The following is a 23679-nucleotide window of genomic DNA, read 5'->3' as shown; positions in this document are numbered from 1 at the left end:
CTACGTCACGAAGGGCCTGACAAACACCGAAAAAAACCAAGTAGCACCATTCAAACCTCGAGTTCTAAACGCCAGTCAGTCAGTGCATCCGCTTTATAGTTCAGTTTCTTAAAAAATAAGAATTGTTCAAGGCACAACACACCTGATGAGGAGAGCCAGGAGACGGAGACGGAACTCCCGGCTCTCTTCTGGATGGCTGCTTCCTCTTTGAGGAAAAGCCTGCTCTGGCTTCAAGAAGCCATCGACTTTTTTTTTTTTTTTTTTTTTCTTTTTTGAACATTATCTGAGCAGAAAAAAAAAAAAAAGACTCTCAGAGGAGCTGACAGTACTTCTACAGATTTGAAACGAGGGAGTGGAAACTCCCCCGTCCCCGCCCTCCCATCCCTCATCTTTGGCCGCCAACCAGCCGGGATCGCAAAAAAGCCGTGGAAACCCCCAACGACAGCGGTGCACTGAAAATCGCCCCCATAGCCCCCGCCCCCTCGCCAGGGCGCACAGTGGATAACCCCCCCATTTAGCCCCGCCCCGCCCCCCCCCCCCCCCCGCGGTGATCCTTCGGATGCCTGTCTCTTCGGTGAACCGTGCGAGCCTCCCAACGCAGCTTGAAAAAAAAGAGAAAACGTTTGTAATTAAGTTAAGTAAAGCCTTGCGACTCAATTCGGGTGTCCTTCCCCCTTGACCAAAAAACAAAACACTTTGCGAGCGAAGAATAACCAATTCCGGGCCAACCGTGGTCGCCGAGTCAACTCTTCAAAACACTAACACATCGCTATGCCCATTCCCCGATGCTGTGGTCCTTTGAACGCAGCCCCCGCCTCTTATATTTTATTATTTGTCGTCCGAGCTGCAGTTTCCAGACGGCAGGCGTTCTTTAGTTTTGATACGATACCTGTGAGAGAAACTTAATCCAAAAAAAAAAAAAAAAAAAAAAAAAAATTCCACAGAAACTCCCTCCCCCACCGTCGAATTTCGAGAAATCGCACGAGAGAGAGACAAAAAAAAAGGAAAAAAAAAAGAACACCGCTCACTTTGCGCGCAGCTAGCACTTGGTAACACACTAGCTGCCGTAACACTGAAAAGTCAATTAAAAAGATAGAGTAACAAGTTCCAGCAGTGATTCTTGTTTAAACCTCAGCAATTATTGGCACTGAGCTTATTATTATCATTATTATTATTAATTAATTAATTAATGACTCCTGTGTTGTCTTTTAAGTTTTAACGATAGGAATGGCTATTTCAAAAACTATCACATCCTTGAAAAAGGAGCCCCGTCTGGGATAGAGTGAGCGAAAAAAAAAAAAAAAAAACAAACAAAAAAAAAAAGTTAAGTCAACTTTTGCATTTGAGATTTATAATATGCTTGCTTCAAAGAAACGGCCAATTGGGTTTTTCGACATTGTAATGGCTCCGTTTTTAGCTGTTTGCCCGTGGTAAAGATCGCACGCTATTCCTGCAATAAATTTGAAGCTCAAATGAAATCATGACTCGCGCGAGTCACGACATCCCAGTGTTTGCCAAGGTTTGATTAAGTCCAAGCTTATTTTATCCGTCTAACATTTTTTTTTTTTTTTTGTCCCACCAAACAAATTAACTGTGAAATCAGAATGAGCTCTTGGCCGTGTCCCATCTGGTGAAATGAAAAACCCCCAGATGTCCCGTTTGTTTGTTTTTTTTTTTTTAATTCCAAAGGCACAGTACATTAACATACGTATGATCCTCAGGTTATTTGACTGTTTTTTTTTTCCTTTGCAAAAAGAACAAAAAAAAATATATTTTTTTTAACAATGACAAAGTCTAGGTTGCTGTCAGACAGTGCGCGTCTGCAGCCGTGCTCGCTCTTGAGGCGCGCGACTCGGCATTCTCCAGTGCGTTTTTTTTGCACGTGCTGGTGACTTTTCCTTTTTTTTTGGCCACGTGCTGCGCTTCCTTTTTTTTTTTGAGAGAGAGAGAGGCAAACGGCAGAAAACCGGGACTGATCGTGTACTGTGTCTCAGGTGAGGCTACGCAGAGAAGGTTGTTATGGTCTGGCTTAGGTTAACATGTGGTTTCCATTGGGTGGGCTCGCCTGCTCCGCCCTACGACGACTAGTTGCCCCACCAGTCCACACTCCCAGACTGGCTGTAGTTTCCCCCGTAGCTGTCGTTGCCGTAGAAGTTGCCTCCGAAGCCACCTGAGGAGAAAACGCGGCCACGGTTGGTTGGACTTGCACGGTGCGAAGCCGATCGGAGCGAATCGATTGGGAGACTTGATGGGAGCGAAACGGCTTCCTTACCTCCGCCGAAGCCGCGGCTTCCTCCGCCCGCGCTGCGGTTCCCGCGACTGCTGCCGTAGCTGCCGCCGCTGGAGCCGCCGCTGGAGCCGCCGTAGCCGCCGGAGGACTGACGGTAGTCCCTTCCACCAAAGGCACCGGAGAACCTGGACAAAGTGCTCCACGTTAGGACCGGACAGATTTGCGACCGAGACACTCCGCAAACGGGAGGTCGGTAATCACTGGAGCGGTAGCGACACGCTAATCTCGCGATGCGACAGACAATATTCAGCCTATGACACGACATATCGTGATATTCAGTCAACAATACAATACATGTCACAATATTAAGCCCATGATACGATATATATCACAATATTCAGCCAACAATACGATATACATCATGATATTCAGCCAAGGACAAAATACATATCACGATATTCAACTTCGATACGAAATATATCACAATATACAGCCAAGGAAGCAATATATACATATGACGATATTCAGCTCATAATATGATATACATCACGATATTCAGCTAATATGATATATATCACAATATTCAGCCAACAATACGATATATAACATGATATTCAGCCAGCAATGATATATATATCACGATATTCAGCCAGCAGTACTGGCATAGCTTTGTACCCTCAGCCCTTTGAGGGCTGAATAGTAAAAAACCAAGAGGTGAAGATTCTCGCCGATATCAAGCCTTAAAAAGATGTCATGACAAAGCCGAAAAGCTTTTTTACCTCTTGGAGCGTCCGCGGCTGCTGCTCTTGTGCTGATGCTCGTATGCCTGGCTCTCGAGCCAGGTGGGGACCTCCTGCTTGGCCTCAACCAGAATGTCCAGCAAATCTTTGGTTATGTTGCTGTTTTTGTCGTTAAAGAACGACGTGGCCTGACCTGCACAACACAACACAGAGCCCTTGTTAGCCTGACCGCGAACAGCAAAATGTCAGTTCTACGCAAAGTTACGGAAGACTTGCAGGCAGGTTTTTTTTATGAGACATTTACAAGGATCTGCTTGGATGAAGTACTAGTGTATATTTTTTTTGGCACAAATGACTAACGGTTTCATTTAGAAATGATTCACTTTTACAATAATCTTGAGTCAGGATTAGAGACTAAATTATGTTTAACCAGAACATTTGATTAACGGTTGTGGCTTAGAAATTTGGACATGGGACCTCATTTCTAAGTTAGCCTGTGCGCTATTTAATCAATGGAGACCGCTGATAGGCTAGCAGAAACCAGAGGCAAGTAAATTTAAAACCAGACTATCAATATGAATGTCTGTGTTGACAAAATAGTGTTACGAAGAAAACTACCCTTGAATCACATTGTATTTTGAGTGAATATTGTCTTAACGACAACGTATTTCTTATTCCCTGTAGTTGGTAGTAGACCACAGCAGTGGCGGACTGATTAAATAGTCTGCTGGCTCTTTTATTGACCTGCCACTGTCAAAGAACACAGTGCACAAAGAAGTAAAATTCCACCATTGCTAGAAGCGGATGAAATTTGATGCAATGGTCTCCACTGATAAATAGCAGCACACTGGCGAATTTGGAAATTAGGGTCCCAGGTAGAAAATTCGGAATCACCCTTTAATGATACTCATTGGCCATCAACTGAATTTCAGAACAATAGCTAACTCAGAAGTAGGTTCAGGCAAGGAAACAAATGAGCAAAAAAAAATAAAGTTCAGGTTCTGGGAGCTGAAACTGGGTTTCGTACCGAGGTTTCCGACACGTCCCGTACGGCCAATACGGTGAACGTACTCCTCAATGTCACTGGGCAAGTCAAAGTTTATGACGTGCTTCACGTTTGAGATGTCCAGGCCTCTGGCCGCCACCTGGAAAACGAGGAGGTTGAAGTTCAATAACACACACACACCTCAAGCTGCAACATGGACATCATGAAATAATACCTGATCCGGTTTCAAATTTGGAGGCCACGTGTCAACGTTAATCAAACCCACCCAACTTTGCTTGTATACAGGGGATTGGGGGTGGGGGGGATACATACGGCTGTGGCCACCAGGATGGGGCACTGTCCAGATCGGAACTGGTGAAGCGCCTCCTCTCTGTCCCTCTGGGAACGATCTCCGTGGATGCTGGTGCAGCTGTAGCCCTCGCGGTAGAGGAAGTCTTCCAGGGCGTCCGCCCCCTTCTTGGTCTCCACAAACACCAGAGTCAGCGAGTCCTTGCCTGTTCGGTGGGAAGAGAGAACTCGGGCGCTCAGACAATGCGGAACGCTTGCCGCCGCCGCCACCACCGGCTCGGTGGCTCGACGGGAAAGGTTTGTTTTTTGTTTTTGTTTTTTTGTTCGTTTTCTCACCTGTGGCATTGAGAAGGTCGAGCAGGAAGGACCTCTTGTCGGGCTCTTCCACCCAGACCACTTTCTGGGTGATGTTCTCCGAGGTGGAGCCGACGCGGCCCACGGCCAAGAAAATGTAATCCTCCAGGAAATCACGTGCAAGGATCTGTTTTTTTTAAAAACAAGGAATGAATTTGTTAAACGCTGGCTACGACCAAGTGAGACGATTATCGCACCGGCTTATTGGACGGGTCTCGTGCCCAGCAACAATATCCAAGACAGCACTATCGATTACTGTCTACCTTTCCGGACAAGTTGTCCCTGTTCCGGATTATGGTCGGAATTTGAGTTTTGTTTTTTTTTTTTAGCTGACACGGACCTTCATGACCGTCTGGGCTCCAGAGCCCTAAATGGCCTCACTTTGCAACTAAACTCTGACCGTGCGTGTAAGGTTTCCCATCCACCTGCAGATGCTTTATATGAATCATTTACATTTTGTTGGTGACAAACTTCTGACCCATTTGCAGATCATAAAAGTGTTCACTTCAAACAGTGCAGTTCCTGTGTTTCGTGTCAAATATTTATCTGTAATGCAATCAGGAATTTTACTTTGCAAGTGCGTTTACAGTGAGCCCCTAAGATGCTGTGCTTGCACCCCTTCAATTTTAAGTTCGAGGACACTGTGTTCCTAGCAAAAAAAAAAAAAAAAAAAGTTATATAACTACTGTTAATGTTCAAGTCATAACTTAGTTATTGCTTTGCGTCAATAACTACATCATGTGTGAACCACAAATGCAACTATATGGTTCCGTGTGTACCCAATGGTAAATGTGCAACACATGATGGAATAAACTAAACCACACGAATCCAAGCGCAGAGGCCGACGGGTCAGTAGTCCTAAAGTACTACTGCAGTGGAACCAGTACCTGGATCTCCTTGGGGAAGGTGGCGCTGAACATCATGGTCTGGCGAATGCCTTTGGGCGGCATGGTGTCCTGCTCCACGATGCGTCTGATCTGCGGCTCGAACCCCATGTCCAACATGCGGTCGGCCTCGTCCAGGACCAGGAAGCTGAGCGGAAAACGGATTCCGACGTTATCGTCAAAAACAAATACCGGCTTACATTAAAAACTTTGGCGGACCCAATCGGTCGGATCTCGACGGCGTGTCGGACACTGACTTGCAGTAGTCCAGGCCGATCTTGCCCCTCTCCATCATGTCGACGAGACGTCCGGGGGTGGCCACCAGCAGGTGGCAGCCTCTCTCCAGTTCCCTTATCTGCTGTCCGATATCGGCTCCGCCGTAAACCACGCACGGACGCACGCGCGAGCGGTAGGCAAACTGCAGAGTAGAGACGGCGACAGCGGTGTAAGCTGGGAGACGCACGAGAACGAGAGGCGCCGAAGCGGCCGGGCTTTTTGTTTTTGGCTGGTGGCGCTCACCTTTCTGGCCTCGTCGTAAATCTGCAGGGCCAGCTCTCTGGTGGGGGCCAGGACCAGGGAGAGGGGGTACTGCTTGCGACGGCCGTACCTGCCATTCTCCTGGAAGGTTGAAATTTTTTTTGTTTTTTATTGTAACCAAGTGGAATCCAATTACTGGCACTTAAACGTTCAGTGTGTAATATTTGGCTTGATTTACAATTTCTTTCATATTGGTGAAAGCTTAGAATACTGCCCAAAAATACATTAACAAAGGTGTATTCTCGCAGTACAATAAGTCATTTGGTTTTCCAACCCTTCGACCGGTTCTCATATACATTTACACGAGAATGTACATAAAGCGATAGGGTTCTTGCTCCTACTTGACGGGCCTAGTTAGAAGCCCACCTGACAAAGGCTTCCTTAAGATCTTTACACATCAAACCTTTAACAAGAAGAAGAAGAAGGAACGGAAGCTCTCAGTACCTGTCCACCGCTTCTGGCCGCCTGCGCGGCGTCCCCTGGCCCTTCTGTGTAAATCTGACTCAAAACTGGCAGCAAGAAGGCGGCCGTCTTGCCAGAGCCTGAGGAACACACAAAAACGACACACACACAAACGTTAGACGCGGCGTTCCGTTTTGAACGACCTATGTTTGAGACGAGCTCGGCGGGTGCGTACCGGTCTGGGCACAAGCCATCAGGTCTCTTTTGGTCTTGATGATGGGGATGGCATACTTCTGGACGGGCGTGGGCCGAGTGTAGCGGGTCAGCGCGATGTTGCCCATGATGATCTCCCCCATGTCCACGTCATGGAACTGGAAAAAAAAAAAAAAAAACATCAGAAAATGGTTTCGGCTTTGGTAAACCATTGCGCATGCGCACACGCACACATATATAACATACATGCATATATATATATATATATATATACACACATACATACACACACATACATACACATTTATATTATTTCTCTTTAATTCTTCTCTCGCTGCTGTGTCTATGCAAATATCCCTAATGTGGGATCAATAAAGGCAATCTTCTTGTCCTGCGTTCAAGCAATACTCCAAGATGGGCTCACTTCACAGAACAGGAGCTTACGCTTTCAATGTGGGGCGGACAGTTGCTTCCGGTAGCCTCGACGGGAATATCGTCGTACTTCTCGAAGTTTATCCCAGTGTTGCCTCCCGAGAAGAGCTCACTGAAAATAAAGGAAAGGAAAGAAATGCGTTTTTACAAACGTTCCGGGCGATGGCGACGCAAAAACAATTGAAAGTGGGCTCGTCGGCCTTACTGTTCCAGGCGCTCGTTGGCGGCCGTGCGCTTGGACCAGTCTTCGTCTCTGGAGTCCTCCCCCCAGCGGTTGCCGCCGCCGCCGCCGCCGCTACCGCTGAAGCCTCCGCGCTCGTATCTGTACGCGTGCAAACGTCATCATTAATACGTTTGCGTGCATTGATGGGGAAAAGCCTCGGGGTACATCAGCGGTGGTCTGATCTCAAAACAAACAAATCGATCCAACACAGCCGAGGAGAGCCGACAGCATCAGGTTAAGTGGCAAACTGTGTGTTGAAAAGCAGAGATTTTTCCCACACCTTCCTCTGGACCCGGTGCCACGTTCGTTGAAGTAGGAGTTCTTGGACCTGTCGGAACGACCCCCGAAGCTGCTGTCCCGGGGGGGTCCTCCCCAGTTGCTGTCTTTGTTGTCGTAGGTGCCGAACCCTGTCGCGGCCAGAGGGCACTCGAGTTAGGTTCGCCGTTGCGTTCAAGAGGAGAAACGACTTGCGAAGCACTTATCAGAGCCGCTCGCCTTCCTAACAGAGGCGAACCTGAACTCTTCTCTTGAGAAAACAGCGTTATTCTTCAAGGTTTTCCCAGTTCCAATAAATATCGCTCCGACAGTGGTTGCGATGGTTTCATTTTTGCCTTAAAAACATCACTCTAAGTGGCCCCGCCTGCACTTTGCATGGGTTGCGGGAAACAAGCCCCCACACCCTGTTACCACCCCGGTAGGCACCGCACTCACCTCTATCATGTCGGGGGGGTCCTCGTCCGCCGTTGGCGCGGCTGTCGTGGTGGCCGTTCACAAAGCCGTTGCTTCGCCCGCCATCACTTCCGGATGAATCTGGTGGGGAGAGAGGGGAGGAGGTGAGGACGGGGGTGGGGGGGAAGGCGAGCGGTCAGGTCAGCCATCCGGAATCCTGGCGTTTGACAACCAACTGTGGTTTACTGCATTAGTTGTGTGTTGGTTTTTTTGTTTTTTTTACACAAATGTTGCCATTTTTGAAAGAACGGCCGTGCTGCTCCCCTGCATGCAGACTGGCTGCGTTCATGTTCTAATGCACAGTCCTTTAATACCACATCAGGCCGGTGGAGGGGCGGGTGCGTTTGTACTGGCTCATGCCTGCAGCGAAGCCATTTTGACGACGGCTACTATGGCGATTCTATTGATGCAAGCGCGGGATTAGAGCCTAGAAGAACGCACGGAGAGGAGTGCGGGGCGGTGTCGAAATTGACCGGGTGTAAATTTTGAATTGAAGGCAATGCAATCGTGAACCGAGTAACAAGGCGCTCGAAATGCATTGTGAACTCACGTGTCGTTCGTCTTGGTTAGGAAGACTTGAGCGCTGCCGAGCTCGATGAAAAAAAAAAATCTCTGAACTTTATCTGAACCAAATCTTCTTGAAACGTTGGTTCCACTTGCGTTTTACACAGACGGGTGTGGGTGCTTTTTACTCGCAATGCCATTTGTGGTGGCGATTCGCTATTCACCGACAGAAACGCAGCCGATGGCCGTGCACTACAGACCTCCGTCAACTTTGACTTGGAATAAATTCAAATGCATTTCAATGAAGTGCAGTGTGGTAAATTGCATCACAATTCCGTAATTTAGCCCAACAACAAAATGCACTCAGGCGGCACTTTCAAAAAAAAAAAAAAAAAAAAATTTTTTAAAAAGTAGGAAAAACACACAATCTACTAAATATTTAGTGTGAATCCAGAAGCAAACCAAAATGCCAAACTGCACACAAAAGAAACAAAAAAAAGCAAAAGCCCACTGCCAGACTCAATTCTCCCCGCGTGTCAATTTGCTTCACATTAACGTCCTGCGAACTACACTGTGAATGTTTTGTGGTGGCAATCGCCCTGGTCAGTCATTTGTGCCTCTGTGAATCGGGCTTTTAGATGACGGCTCACAGAGGAGCAGCCATTAAATCGTGGGTGCGCTTACTGAAGACGATCAAAACAGGTTTGTTGGGTTTCGATGGGCGACGCCGTCCCTCGCACGCCAACAATCGGCTTGCGTTGATTTGGGGGAAATAAAACTAGGGGAACCCGCGAGGAAGAGATTTCTTGGGAAAAAAACGACGGGGGGTGCATCAGTGACTTCAGACTTGGCCTCCGGCTCGTTCGGGCACCTGAGCAGTGCGCCATGCCAGGGCGGGTATTTGCAGACTTGTGCGAGTGCAGAAATAGCACAGTTTTGCTATGACGGTTGCTAACGTCACGCCGCGGTAGTTTTGTGTTCTGCTGCCCGTGACGCAATGTGACGTCGTTGCCACATGGATTCCTTTCGAGGGACAGCGGACATCCTCTTTCTATTAGTCCGGAGCGCAGCTCCGAGGCGCGATCGCCATGCGCTGTGAGACTACTGCAAACTCTGGTATGCACAACGTTAGGCCCACGTTCCTGCTTTTTCCTTTTGCCAAAATGGTCATAGCACGTAGCGCAGAGAGGTTTAGCCCCGGGTCTCAGGCACATCCACCGAGTGAGACGCGTCGATTCGACGGCACACATGCACACGTCAGAATGTACCACATCTGTCTTGCCAGCCCCCGCCGCAGGCATGGTAATAGGCGAGCTCCTGAGACGCCAGTCTTGCGTAACCTGAGCAAAGGTAGGGAGGGCAGGCTATAAAGACTCACCCAAACTTCCTGACTCATGTGGTATGGCCATAAAAGTTACTTTTAAAAGTTACCAATATTACAGTCATCCCATCCTGACGTAAAACCATCCCTCTGCCTGTGAGGAGGTTCTGCCTGCCACATCTGCGGCCACTGTTTCGAGGGAACTAGGGAACACGGCAGGTCAGGGATACTTTTCACAAACATAATGGAGAGGGAACTACAAAACAAAAGGACCAATAGGCAGGTGTGGCTTTTGAAGTGAATGCCCATCACACTGACTGCAAGCACTTGGATGGAAATGGTTTAAGTCTGAACTGCGCTTCCTCCTGGTGAGTAAAATGGCTATTTCATGCATCTGAAATGCAGGTTTGCCCTCAGCAAATGCAGGCAGAAGGGACTTACAGAGATTTACTGGTGCCACTGAATAACCGCACTGTCTACCGGCGGAATAAGTACTGCCTGCTGTGGATTAAGAAAACAGTAAAACGGAGAACACGTCAAGTGTGCAATGACACAGTACCGTGTGTTTTTTTTTTGTTGCTGAAACAGATTCAGCAAATCTAAGATTGTTTTATGACACAAAAAAAGCTAATGAGTCAACTAGGCCTAAGTGTATCTTGATTTAACCTTTAAGAACAAATAAGTGCAGATCCTCATCCTCAAACTACTCTGTCTGGATCCCACATAAAAATAAAAAATAATCCCCTTGAGAAGCAGCATAGGAATCAGAATAAATATTTTCCCCAGAATTTGACAATTTTGATAAACCCATTTCATAAATGCCAGACACAAGACCCTTTCATGACATTCTCCCTCTTGTCTGGGGTGAGACGAGAGAACGTCCTCAACACTTATGTGGTCTGACGGCAAAACAAGGCGGCGTTCTGGCGTCAGCATCCACGTAGCAAATGATGGGAACTCAAAAGTAGCCAAATCGTTCCTCAAACAGGCTCGCTTCCACCATGCTGTCATCGGCATTCGTGAACATGAACCCTGCATCTCAAAACATGAATACAACTGCGCACGCTTTGCGACGCGTCTCCGTGGACTTACCGTTTTTCCCAGCATCTTTGTTTCTCAAGTGAGGTGGAATGTAACGTCCTGGGTGGAGGCGAGGGGAGAAAAACCATTACACAGGCTTCATTGATGTTTACAATCTAGTATTACCAGAAATGACTCAGCAGGTACAGTTCCATCAGCACAATAGAAAAAATAAAACGAAATATCTTAAACCGGTTACTTACAAGATTATACAACGCAAATATTTTTTTTTTTTTATATACAAAATCAATATTTGTTACTTACTGCCAGTTCCTCCACCTTGAGCGTCAGGGTTTAAGTCTAGGGCAGCAAGCTGGGAGGGGGAAGAAAAAAAGTTGCATTTATGAAAATCACTTGTATAAACTAATGAATAGCAGGCTTAAAAAAAAAAACAAAAAAAACAAACGGGCTTATGAGTTTTAAAAACAAGAGTGCGACGAACGCCTAAACGCGTCACGGTGAAAACAGTTTAAAAAACCGAAACGACGCAGTTGCGTCGACGACGGACATTGGACCGCTACCAACTCTTCGCGATAATCCAGTGCCAAATTATCGGCGAAAAGTGCGAGGCAAACTAATGTGCCAAGACGTCGAAACAGAGTGTGCGCGACACGAACGTGAAAGTGTCCCGAAGTGTTACACTCGAAGACCATCAATGTCACTTGCCCGAGCCAACATTTTCCCCTGCGCCACGTTTCAGGTTGAGAAGGCCCAACACACAAGCCGGCTACTTCGACAGGATATCGCCGGTGTTACGTCGAGTTCTGCATGCCTGCCGAGAACTGCGTGCACGCCGCCGGATCCGACACTCAAAAGAGGATTACGACCGTCTTGTTCGCCTCTTGTGGGGGTGGTGGCCGGTTGCACTTGAAGTAAAGTCGCGTTTTAGTTTTAGTTGTTGTATTTGATTTTGGTTCGGCAGTCGGCATCTAAAATGTGAGACTACCGCCATCCTCCGTCCACGACCGTCTTCTTCTATCAGAAAGGAGTTTAAAGCCAGAACGTTGACTTTTTTCTTTCCGAGATGAAAGTCAAAAGTGTCAGTACCTTGATGGTACTGTGGTACGACCGAGGTTGTCTCCGGTGGAAGGCCAAGGGAAACACCGGATTTACTTTGTTCAAACGCAATCGATGTTTTCCCCCCCGCTTCCTTCTTAACAAGGACGTTGGAACTAATTACGAATCAAGGGCGAACACTCAGCCAATACGAAGCGTACTCGAAACAGATTTAGACAGTAAAGGCTAATTGACATTTATTTTATTTTATTTTATTTATTTTTAACAAAGCGCGATCATTGCTGGTAAAGTATCCACCGAACGGAAACATGTCAAATTACCGAACGCGAGATCGACGGCGTTGTAATTTCCAGTATGGCTGAGCGCGACCTCGTGAGGAAGAGGCAACTCGCTACAAGCGAGCAGAAGTCGCCATAACACCCAACGAAACGTTAGCGGACGTTCGCATTTTCTATCGGCTCAAATGACATATTTAAAATGTTCGTCGTTTGCCACAGGCTTACGAAAAAGAAAAATTACACAAGCGTTAACAACACAAAAACAGCCGTTAAAGTTGGCTGGTACCATTTCAGACCGAGCTCCGCCATCACAATCTTCCCCGAAGCGACATCGCCACCATTTCACCGGCCGGCTGAGCTAAAAGCTAGCGACTTAGCCAATGGGGCAATCTTTCTGTCGAAACTACATGTGCCCGAGGAAAAAACCCAAGTAATTTTTTTTTACGGCAAAACAGTCAAATAACAATTGAAAGCGCTTACCTGCTGCTCTAGACCGTGTGGATTATCAACGACCACATGACTCATAACTAAAGAGAGAAGTGGGGATTATTTTTGAAGAGAAAGGATTTTCTTTGTTAGCACGACCGGCTTTACTGTAACGTTGAGTTAGCTTCCCCCTTCGCGAGCTAAAATTTCACGATTTTAAGCAAATAAATACCGATACACTTGCTCGAGACAACGTTTACTTGTAAATAAATAAAACGACGGTGGTCGTTTCCAAACAACAATTTGTTCAAGTTTCCAAATGGATGATTGCTCTGTAGCAGTTGAATAAGTACCCACTCCCGGCAGAGCTGATCGTGGTGGAATGAGATGTCGAGGGTGATGTAGCGCGAGATATTACCTCGCGGTGCATTACACAGCTCGTGTGGTAAACTATCGCGATGTTTCCCGTCGCCTTGACTCACTGGCATTCACAGCGCAGAGGATTTTTTAAAATATATTATTTTCTTTTTTTTTTTTAAATCACGTAATTCGTCATTACAACCATCAATCGATTTTTTTTAAAAACCCAAATTGATGATTTGATATGAACTTACAAAGAATGTGGGTAACTGTTGACTTTCTCAAAAAGGATGACTGTTGTGGTGTAGAAATAAGAAGCTCACAGTGACACAGTGTAGTTCTGAAAGACATTTAAAAAAAAAAAGAAAAAAAAGAAGTGGAGAATGGCTAAGCTAAGAAACTACAGACCTTCCCAAAAAGAAGTTGTAAAGGTATGGCTGGGACATGTGGTCTCCTGAAACCACTGTGGCCCTCCCTCTGGTTTTCGTCCACACAACAGACGTGCATCATAATTTTGTTCACTTGGACTCAAGCGAACATTAACCTAAAGATAGAGCAGAGACAGAAAGCAATAATTCACTAATAAAAATGAGCGCACCATCTCAATAGAATAATATCAGTTGACTGACTAGTTCTTAAGAACTAAATGAGTAAACTAAACTAAAACTAAACTAAAGGTTAAAATAATTGGTATAGGTAACAGTGGACAGTCTTCATGGGAAACTCAATGAAATGGAAAATGTGAGGAGTAGGATGCGCCTGACTGTACAATTGCTGCCTGACATGAATAGAGCTTTAATAAAAACAAAGCTTTCAGCTATTTTTGATTTAATATGGCCCAAAGGTTCTCAAGTCTGTTGACTGCGTCTTCAGTGACTAATCCTCTTAGATTACTGTTGTTGTTGTTTTTTAAATATAGTTTTTATTGAGAGTGCATCTGATGTTTTGGTTTTTTTTTCATATACACATTTTTCTTTTTTTGATACTGTATGCAAATAATATTAACTTTGATCAAAGGCTTTGGCTAATGCTGTCTTAGTGTTGTTGTTTTTAAACCCATTGCAACTAACATAGTTATGACTTTTAAAATGGCAAACTTTCAACTAAAACTTCACATCCACTACAATAAACAAATACTTTCTCGACCCGATATTTATCCAAATTCATTCAGTGTCTCGGTGGAATTTGCATGTTATCCCTGTGTCTCGGCAGATTCTCTCCAGGTACCCCGGCTTCCTCCCACATTCAAAGACATGCACAGTGGGATAATCAGCAAATCTACAGTGGGCGTAGTTCTGAGTGTGGGTATGAATGAGATTCATTGTCTCCCTATGTGGCTGCGTGATAAACTGGCAACCCCTCTTGATTGTTGGAATGGAGCCGCATGGCTAAACTCAAGAGAAAGGCCCGCAGGCCATACAAGATAATGATGAGGCCTCAAATCCAATCCCGACATTAAGGCCATTGGAGCTTCATCAATGTGTCCCAAAACAAAAGAGTTGATTATCTGCACTATAAGCAAGACAAATTGGCCTCCGGTTTCACTTGAAGGCAAACTTGTTGAAACTGTGGGAAAAACATATTACCAACTTGATACAGATCTTGACTGCCACATTTTCTGCAAATACCCATCGTATCTTTAAGAAATGCTGACTGATTCTTGCAGTCTTCTATGATGGCTGAGCTGTCTTGGTGCCAGTCCTCAGATTTTTAGAATTTATGTACACAAATTTCAAATACCGTTTACCTTTATATCTCTGCCTCATGACCACTGTGAGAACAAAAACAAATCAAGCAGGGTCTCAACTATATCTTCTCAATATTTCAACTGAAAGACAAGGAAGAAAGGTGAAGGAAGGCAACAGTCAGTTTGAACTCCTGAAGTTGGGAAGAAGCTTTGTTTTTCATTTCTTTTGGCGCACCTTTGGTGAACAAAAGGCTGCCAAAATCTCAAACATCTGGCCTGCGACACGTGCTTTCAATGTCCGTCTCATGTTCACACGGCACTTAGGGGGTTCAAGCTTTCGTAAGCTTTCGTAAGCTTGTAAGAGTCCTCGTATGTGCCCATGACTGAGCGCTCAGTGTATGATGTACAAAATCTCACAAATGTGCTCATGTTGCACAGAAGTCGGAAGTAGCTGTGTTCACCTGTGTTTTTCCAGCTCAGCCTTTTCAATCTATGGGAACGTTTTTAACGAAAATGAAGCAAATCTTCCACTGAATCCAAATGTAGTGGCATAGATTTGTTTTTTGTTTTTTTTTATTTAAAGTGGGAGGAAAAGTCATTACTTAATATTCAGAGTATTGATTTTCCAGTCTTGTTGCTCTTTCTCTTTCTTTGCATTTGTTTTAAACATTAATTGTATAGTGATAGATAAAGGAGCATTAGCAGACTGTTGCTAAATATGCTGTATTGGGTCTACAGTATGATCTATTCTCAAGTATGATTCATATCATTCAGAAAAATATTGTTTGTCACTCCTGTGTTGCAAAATTGAAATATATCCATCAGATTGAGGTATTATATGCACTGTTGTTAAGTCTTAAAACAGATCCTTGGTAACCGCCCACAGACGGATTTGACTGAACAATATTTTTGCATTGAATACAGTTTTCATGTCTACACCAATGACTACGTAATAATCTAATAAACACAATAGTAAACTGGATACTGTTAAATTAGTGCCACATCAACAGGGCAAGGAGCACAACTGCTAATCATTCAGTTTCAGGTGTCTTTAGGAAGGTGAGTGGGTTTAAGCATAATCTCAACTAAAGCCTATTTTAACCCCCCCCCCACATTCTCTACAACGCCTCATGTGCCGTAAACATTGGAGGCCTCGTGGTCTGCTCTTGTCATTTATCCCCCACGTACGCTTTGACAGTGACGTGAGGACCCGGACACCATATGTTAGTGAGATAAGGTACCGGGGAAGTCATGAGCTGTGAGGAGATAGGTGAATTAGAGAGGATTCCTACTTTCTCGGTTTAACAGAGTGAGAGAGCGGGGCATGGTGTCAAGACAAGGAGAAAAAAAAAAGAGAAAAATAAAGTTTCCCATCCTGTAATTTCCGACCAAAGCCCTCCAGCTATTCTATGCATAGTTGCTCAGCCCACAGCATTAACAGGCCAAGCAGTTTCACTGTGTTTATTTCGTCATAACAACGATAATGTATTGCTCAGCCCTTTTTCCCCAGCATATTAGTTAGTCAGTGTGCGTCGCTGCGTTAGCCTGCTCGATGAGTCATCAGATAGTCTTATAATCACAGTTTATTTGTGTGTACACAACAGTCAATGGTCGAAGTGTGCGCCTACTTAAAAAATGTTGCTCAACTTGATACAAACCAGGAAGGTGTGACGTCAAGACCAGTTACATAACTGTGTATACTCTTCGATTAAAGTGAATGGCTTTGCATATAGACGTACGCATTATAGACAAACACAAACAGGCAACACATACACGTAGCATTCTTGTGAGCGGTATATATTTTCACCGTATAGAGTAGTATAGTAAGTTTGTGTCGAGAATTTGTAGCCCCATCTGGTGGACGAAAAAATATTACTATTGTTTTTACTTTCATAATTCCAAACCTTCACCTGTATGCTATTCAGCATGCTATACGTATATAACATTTAATAAAACTATCACTTTAGCAATACATTAAAACTTTAATTCCACCATCTAATTAAATTACATTATATTTAAATTCTTTAATACAAATTGAGACTGGGCCACCTGAATTTTTCATTAATCAATTCAGGTCAAAAGACTTTTGGGCAGCTTTTGTGTACATTTTAGTTGGCCAGCTACCTGTTGCTAATTATGTGTTTACCATGTTTATGAAATGTGATGTAATCGTGAACGGTCTAATTTTGTTACTGCTTCTTCTCTTAAAAATGACCAATTAACTGAGCATTCTGAACCCTTTTCATCAGTTGCTTGCTCTTTCCTGTGAGCAATTGAATATTTTACCTCAATGTCGTATTTATGTTGCTAACCTGAACCTATATAGCTGGTAAAATAAACAAAAAAAAACAGAGTTGATATGCTTATGTTGTGGGTGTTAAAATTAAATGAAAATCTGGACAGACACAGAAAATCAAAACAAAGAAAGAACTAAATGTAGGCTAAAGCTAACTTTGATTATAAAGAAACTCTTCTAGCACTCAGATAAAGTATTTCTGATGATTAACTGATCAAACCCAAAACATATCTAAGAGCTATACAGTGAAGACCCTCACGCTAGCGAGGCATGTGGATGTTGTCAAAGACAGACTATGCTTCAACATGTCTTAATTCAGGTGTGGGTTGGCCGTTTGCTGTGGCCATGTAGTATTTGTATTGTTCTTGCGAGTCTTGAATAATTGTCTTGAACTGAGGCAATTTAACAATTTATTTTTATTAGGACAAGAACATTAAAATGTATTTATAAAACAGGAAGAGGGAAATGAATCTTCCGCCATTTGCTTTAAACACGCACACAATCTCACACACACACACACACACACACGCATGCACGCGCATACGCACACAGAATGCAAAATGAGCAGTCAATCACCAGCCAAACAAGTATTCCATTGCCTTGGAAACATAGCCGTCGTCCTTTCTGGGGGTTTGTTTGTCGGCTACCACCTGAAAAAATGACAAAGAGGTTAATAATACAAAAGGAAAAAAACAAAAACAAAAAACAAACAAACACACAACAAATGTTTCTACAACTCTTCCCCGCCGTGTGACTGATAATATTCTGAACTTTTTCTGGACTCTATGGAAAAGATTGCACACAACTGCTGCTTTTGTTGTTGTATATAGATTGACTTAAATATTTCTTGTAATGACTGTATAGTTTATTTTTTGTATTGTTTTTAGTGCTTCAACGGCGTAGTTTCCCAAGTTGGAATCAATAAAGTACATTTATCTATCTATCTATCTATCTATCTCCAGTGTGAAGTGTGCATCACCTGGTAGTCGCTCCCAGAGCTCCTGTAGGCCGCAGTGAGTGGTCTCATGGCTGAGTGAGGGGTGGAGGGGAGCGCAGAGGAGGGGGTGCGGAGAGGGGAGGCGACGGCCGCGCTGCTGCTGTCCATCACGCTCTGGAGACGGAAGACAGGAACAAGTTTTAACCTCACCCGAGGAGGACGGCTTGACAGAGGCGAAGCAAACGTCAGACGCCAGAACCGACCTTGTCTATGCAGGGTTTCACTCCCACCATGATGGCGTCGCCAAACACTTTCCCATCTTTGGACAGAGCTTTCCTCGCTTGAAGCCTCGACTGATACTGCATGTGCATCCAGTTGCCAGGGGACGCCATCTGCCAGCGAGACATGCAACGCTTCCGTTAATCCCGCGATGACCTTTGAAACCGGTCGGTTTTGTTTCTTCCCCCCCCCCTGATAAGAACTCAATTGACCAAATGCAATGGATTCTATCTAACTGAACAATCCGTTGCTCACTGGCAGGGACGTGACACTCCCTGTAAAGTTCTGTGGGGTCCACTCAGGGCGAAGCTCAAGAAGAATGACATTGAAAGAAGAGAACAAAACTTCCCTTTTAATTGTGACAACTTGCATTTGGGTAATATCTTGTGTGAAACATGGAACAGCAAAGACAAACAAACTACTCACTATACTAATTATTCTCTCAAGGTTGAAAAAGAAAAGTTCTACACGATCTGGTCCAAATGGACTGAGTACATGAAACCAATTGGATCCGATTTCATATGAATGTGCTTTTGTTTTATATGAACCTGTCCTCCTTTCTTGTGTGATACTCGGATGCTCGGAAGAGGTGCGCTCCACCCCAGTTCTGTTCTGTTCTGTTGTCGTTTTCAACTAAAATGAGAGACAGTCCAGAAAAAAGAAACTAGAAAGGCAAAATGGACATGGAATGGTTTTTCTATACGTCTTTGAAACACTTTGTGACTAATGTATGCAATGGAAATGTGCTAAAAAAAAGATAGAAAGAAGAGAACAAAACAAACACGAGGCGGTAAGAATGTAGTACAAACAATTTAAAGTTAATTCATGATGAGAAAAAAAGAACACAAAAAGTGCCAAACGCACAAAATGTGGTTGTGCTTCAAAGTAACACCAAAACTCCAGCCATGTCAGGCCGGGAACACTGATTTTTTTTTTGACAGAAGGAAAAAAGAAGGAGCGCTGCTTGGGTCCTTTTAATAAAATTAGTCAAAAAAAGAGGTGCTTTGGCTGGGGTGCATTCATAGCAGCTGACCGATTCAGGCAAGTCCTTGCACAAAACAGGGGAGTGTGCGAGGGAAGTTCAGGATGAGGAAGTGAAACATCCAAGGCAACTCTGCTGTATATAGAAAATTAAAAAGCCTGTATTAGGGCATGGCTACATGGATTTAAAATGACTGGACCTACGTGTTTCAGTTTTGTGCCTTCATCAGCGTAAAAGTCCAAACAGTCTTGAACATGACACCGTCCCAGCCATAATAAAGGCTTTATCATTTTCTACATGCGACAGAGTTGCCTTGGATTTTTCAGTTTCCCGTCCTGCACTTCACTCGTACACTCCCCATTTTTGTGCAATGACCTAACTGAATGTTGTTTGCTGTGTGGTAGGCTGCCTCATTTTACTGACACCTTCCTGAGGGATGTCTGAACGTTGTTGTCAGGCAGCCTGTCTGGCGCAGACCTACTGATGATTATTGACAGAAGAGACAAGAGGGCATTTTATCACCTCGGACTCAGTTCATTTTCCTTTTTTTTTGTCATACTGCTGAGAGGCAGTGCCCATTTTATTTCTACTATCCAACATATTTAATTTTGTCTACATATTTTTATCTCATTGTGCAGTTAAAAGTTCATTTCATGTTAAAATAGCCTACATACTAATTTAATCTTCTCTTCCGGAATTTCAGGAATATTTAGTGATGCTGCTGCCATTAATGTTTCCCATGTTACAGATGAGAGGATTCCTAACTTGCTGTTATGGTCTTTTTTTTTTTTTTTTTTTTTTACATTACATTCTCTGTTTAGATGGCAGTTTATCAAAAATAATATGGCATGTCCAAGACTGTATCCCAAATAGTCAGACTATTGCAAACTCAGATATTGTTTCAATAAAATGATAAGCACACCCTACAGGACCTCAGGGAGGAGAGGTGCGTGCATCTTACTGTGTGTCTGAGGATGTTGCCATACTGGGCAAACTGCAGCAGGATGTAGGATGCCGCGGCTGGGGGAAATCTAACAAAAAACACACACATATGGAATTATATACATTTAAAAAGAAAAAAAGTCACTGAGCATGCGAAGCAAATGTGCCAAAAACTTCAAACTACCCAAATACGGTGACCCAGGTCTGGTCCAGCTGATCATCAGACGACAGAGACTCCCCCTGACTGTAGAAGGGATCTACCTGGGCTGGAGACAGGCACATCTGGTGCACGGCTGAAAATAGATGCAGGTAGAAAAGGCTGATTTCAATCAAAAAAGAAAACTCTTTTTATTAAGGCTAATGCATATGTTAGAAAGGGGGGAATAGAAATCAACCACAAGTTTAATGGCTTGTCTTTTCTTTTCTAGAATTATTCTGTAGACCCATTCTGCTGATGCTTTTCTTACTTTAACCTTGTTGATTTATGGCGTAGAGTATGTGAAAGCTAATAATCGTCATGTTTATCAAATTGTCTTAATAATAACTGATTATGATTGTTGTCATAATAATAAAAGTCCCAGCTGTGAGCTATAATCATGACTGTTTAATGGTAAAAGGTAAATGGACTGCACTTATTTGACACTTGTCTGCACCTTCGTGGTACCGCAAGTGATTTACATCTCATTGGCCTCTCTACACAGTCACACACCAGCGGGCGGCTGCTGCCATGCAAGGCGCTGCCAGGCCCATTGGGAGTAATTTAGGGTTCAGAGTCTTGCCCAAGGACACTTCGACATACGAGTTTTGAACACTGACCCTTCGGTGACTGGTCCACAGACAAAAAACAAGACATGAAATTTTTCACTTTGTGCAATATCTTAAAAGTTTCACTTTTGGCATTAAGTTATTGAAAAAAATCATAATTTTTTTACATTTTTTTTTTTTAGATGCATCTGTGTTGTGACACAGTCACAAAGAAAATAGAGAAGATGCCAATGAAATAGTTTTGGTCTTTCTTTAAGAATTTGATGATGATGATCGTACATTAGTAATAAGCACTGGTTAGATTTGTAGCAGTAGCGTTGATTGTAATGTCGTTTACCTGGCCGTGGAGTTGAGGCACCGCGTACAGACACTGGAGATTGAAGTACTGAAAAACCCTGAAGAGAGACAGACAGGAAATGTTAGTCCTCAATAAATCATGCTCTCGCTTTATCATGACCACACAACTACAGCTTCATCCCCTTTGAAATCAGCCACAGATCTCCAGCCTAAAATGTAAACATGCACATCACTTTGATTCCATTCAGTATTCATTGAGCACCTGAGTTAGCTTCTACTGCAGAAATGTTGACACTATGTGTGCCTACGTATAATGTAACTGTAATGGCATTTTCAATTTTAGATTTAGCACTTTTTCCTTTGTCTTCTGATTTTTTTAATTATGTTTTTTTTTTAATTATAATGTTTTTATGAGGTCTGCAAAAATGGCATTCTGTTGTTCACATTGTTTCCTGTTTGTATTTTATATCAAAGTGACAGTTTAAGTGCCTCAGAAATTATGGCATTAATTCTTTTGCGACCATTTCCCCACTTGTGCTCTGCAATGGGACGTTGGGTCATTTTAAACATACAGCAGTCATGCAGGATGACTTTATTCTCCAATCCAGTTCAAAATCAAATAAATCCCCATTATCCCATTCGGGACAAATAATGTCCAATGGGAAGAAGTACAAAAAGCAAACCCAATGTACTGGCAACAACAGCAACAACAACAGCAGCAACAACAACAACAGCAACAGCAACATCAACAACAACAACAACAGAAAAGTCACATTTAACACACAGGAAAAACGAGGGTTTCCTTCTACATGACACAGCTGAAGAAATTGCTGTTGGTCTTAAACAGCTGTCAGTGGGTTTACTAACCTTCCTGTGTGCACTGAGTGGGGTTGTCGCAGTGATCAGATCAGCATGAATACTGCGAACGGGAGGGGCACCGCTCTTATCCTTCGGAGTAGGAACTACAGGCTGCGGGGCAGAGCCTGGTCCATCTCCCCCTAAGCCTGAAGCGCAAGAGAAGACCCACAAATAAATCTGGACGATCATCAGTTAAGAGCTTGTACGACAGCGCATGCGACGTCTCTGTGGACCATACCCGTGCCATCTGTCAGGGGTGAGGCCAGGTTGAATGGGCGCGGTTGGGGCGTCGCTGGAGCTGGAAGGTCACCCATCAGGAAGCCCGGCAGAAACTGGGCCCCGGGGGCCAGCTTGGGAGACGTCGGAGAACCGAGGGTCATTGGTTCAGATCCCACTGAAAGGTCAGGACAAGACAAGCATGTTTTAACTAAGCTTTGGACAATTAAATACATAAATTGTGTATGTTATTATTTATTTTAGCTGTCCTGAACAATTTCAAATAAAATTAAGGGCGCATAAATGTCACTGGGATGATGAGCAGAAGACAGGTGGTAGACCTCGATGTAGCAAGGTTTAAAATGTTAAGGTTCTCTTTTGGGGATGACTGACAGGACCATGAATGGACAGGGACAGGGCATGTTAGATGTTGTTGGAGATGTTTTAGATTTTTACACAATTTCGATGTATCTTCTGCTACAGTGACAATAAAGGCTATTCTGATTCTAGATGATTTGGACATGCAGGACAGTGAATACATCAGTTGAAGGATGCTGGCAATTCAAACAAATGTTTGAGAATAGTGATCTCAATTTTGAAGGAAAAACAATTTGTGATTGTCATTCATACATATTTTTTAGAGTAATTTCTTCAATAGCAATTTGTATTTTGAACTGGTAACTTGGCAGCAAGGTTCAGGGAACAGGCAGCCATGACCAGGGTGCTTCTGAGCTAAGGCCAGTTGACAAAAATGTCAATGACGACTAAGCACAGCACAAACACACAGTTGAATCTGTGTTTCGCTAAACATGGCTCAGCATGTGTTACCTTGAAAATTAACACACGTCAATGTGATATGCAAATCTTGATATGTGAGTACATTTAAGATATGATTACGCTAAAAAGGTAATGGGATCAGGACAATAATCAAGCAGCATATAAAAACAATAATGTATAACGTTTCAAAAAACTTAACACATAAAAACACGTTACCTTGTAGCTCCATTTCTGCTGTGCCACTCTTTGGCCGCGAGTTTTAAAAGCAGGAAGTGACGCAAAGCAATAAAGTTGCTAGCTATTCGGCTAGCAGGCCTGTCACTAACAGTGACTGGCAAAAGAGGCAAGCCGTGATAAGAAACACAAAAGAGATGCACATGGGTCAGTAACCTCGTATGGAATCCACTCAATTACAATGAAAAACAACGACAAAAACACCCATGAATTTCTTATTTTACAGCAAAAGCTACCGGGAGCTGGAAAAGAATATCACGACAACGTAGTCAAACTGATGGACGTGATTACTTCCGGCGCATTTACATTGCGTCGCGATAAACGTGCAACTGTTTTTAAATGCTCAGTGTTTAAACGTACACTATTTAAACTGTAAATCGCATTG

At 43.8% G+C, this 23679-nt stretch overlaps 2 protein-coding genes and 1 long non-coding RNA gene across 5 annotated transcripts; 1 reads left to right on the top strand and 2 right to left on the bottom strand.

Annotated features, from left to right (window-relative positions):
- Nucleotides 1-1944: 1944 nt before the first annotated feature.
- Nucleotides 1945-13061, bottom strand: ddx3xa (DEAD-box helicase 3 X-linked a). Of its 3 annotated transcripts, XM_076030717.1 has the most exons (20): nt 12719-13061; nt 11208-11256; nt 10956-11003; nt 9974-10066; nt 9814-9882; nt 8021-8119; nt 7590-7716; nt 7292-7408; nt 7099-7198; nt 6677-6812; nt 6484-6581; nt 6022-6120; nt 5760-5920; nt 5506-5650; nt 4601-4745; nt 4289-4470; nt 3998-4115; nt 3010-3163; nt 2273-2415; nt 1945-2170 (listed from the first exon to the last, which is right to left on the bottom strand). In XM_076030717.1, exons 1-20 carry the CDS (start codon nt 12761-12763, stop codon nt 2085-2087), a joined length of 2214 nt encoding a protein of 737 aa, XP_075886832.1. In that variant the 5' UTR covers nt 12764-13061; the 3' UTR covers nt 1945-2084. The 3 variants fall into 3 exon arrangements, with proteins under 3 accessions (XP_075886832.1, XP_075886833.1, XP_075886834.1); XM_076030718.1 differs by lacking the exons at nt 9814-9882; nt 9974-10066 and having other exon boundaries at nt 12719-13060; XM_076030719.1 differs by lacking the exons at nt 9814-9882; nt 9974-10066; nt 12719-13061 and adding an exon at nt 11610-11751.
- Nucleotides 13062-16082: 3021 nt separating this feature from the next.
- LOC142891321 (uncharacterized) lies at nt 16083-18641 on the top strand. The gene is made up of 2 exons (XR_012927259.1): nt 16083-16160; nt 17970-18641. It is a non-coding gene; the product is annotated as an uncharacterized LOC142891321 (long non-coding RNA).
- nup35 (nucleoporin 35) lies at nt 17405-23614 on the bottom strand. Its single transcript, XM_076030751.1, has 9 exons — nt 23277-23614; nt 22306-22461; nt 22077-22213; nt 21250-21307; nt 20332-20440; nt 20167-20236; nt 18208-18336; nt 17987-18118; nt 17405-17657 (listed from the first exon to the last, which is right to left on the bottom strand). The coding sequence occupies exons 1-9, from the start codon at nt 23287-23289 to the stop codon at nt 17580-17582; spliced, it is 882 nt and encodes a 293-aa protein (XP_075886866.1). The 5' UTR covers nt 23290-23614; the 3' UTR covers nt 17405-17579.
- Between the last annotated feature and the right edge of the window lie 65 nt (nt 23615-23679).

Source organism: Nelusetta ayraudi, unplaced genomic scaffold (genome assembly GCF_046127955.1).
Source record: "Nelusetta ayraudi isolate G7.1 ecotype Tasmania unplaced genomic scaffold, CSIRO-AGI_Nayr_v1 ptg000031l, whole genome shotgun sequence".
NCBI classification, from domain to species: Eukaryota; Metazoa; Chordata; class Actinopteri; order Tetraodontiformes; family Monacanthidae; genus Nelusetta; species Nelusetta ayraudi.
The sequence above is the reverse complement of the archived record's forward strand: the minus strand, read 5'-3'. Positions and strand labels throughout refer to the sequence as shown.

Coding starts and splice junctions, on each gene's coding strand:
- ddx3xa (XM_076030717.1), bottom strand. CDS start 12,763: ATGAGTCATGTGGTCGTTGATAATCCACACGGTCTAGAGCAGCAG. Junction 10,067..10,955: donor CAAAGATGCTGGGAAAAACG/GTAAGTCCACGG, acceptor CGTGTTCCCTAG/TTCCCTCGAAACAGTGGCCG. Junction 9,883..9,973: donor ATGGGATGACTGTAATATTG/GTAACTTTTAAA, acceptor ACCTTTGCTCAG/GTTACGCAAGACTGGCGTCT.
- nup35 (XM_076030751.1), bottom strand. Junction 20,237..20,331: donor ACCTGGGTCACCGTATTTGG/GTAGTTTGAAGT, acceptor GTTTTTTGTTAG/ATTTCCCCCAGCCGCGGCAT. Junction 18,337..20,166: donor GCAACATCCTCAGACACACA/GTAAGATGCACG, acceptor TCTCGCTGGCAG/ATGGCGTCCCCTGGCAACTG.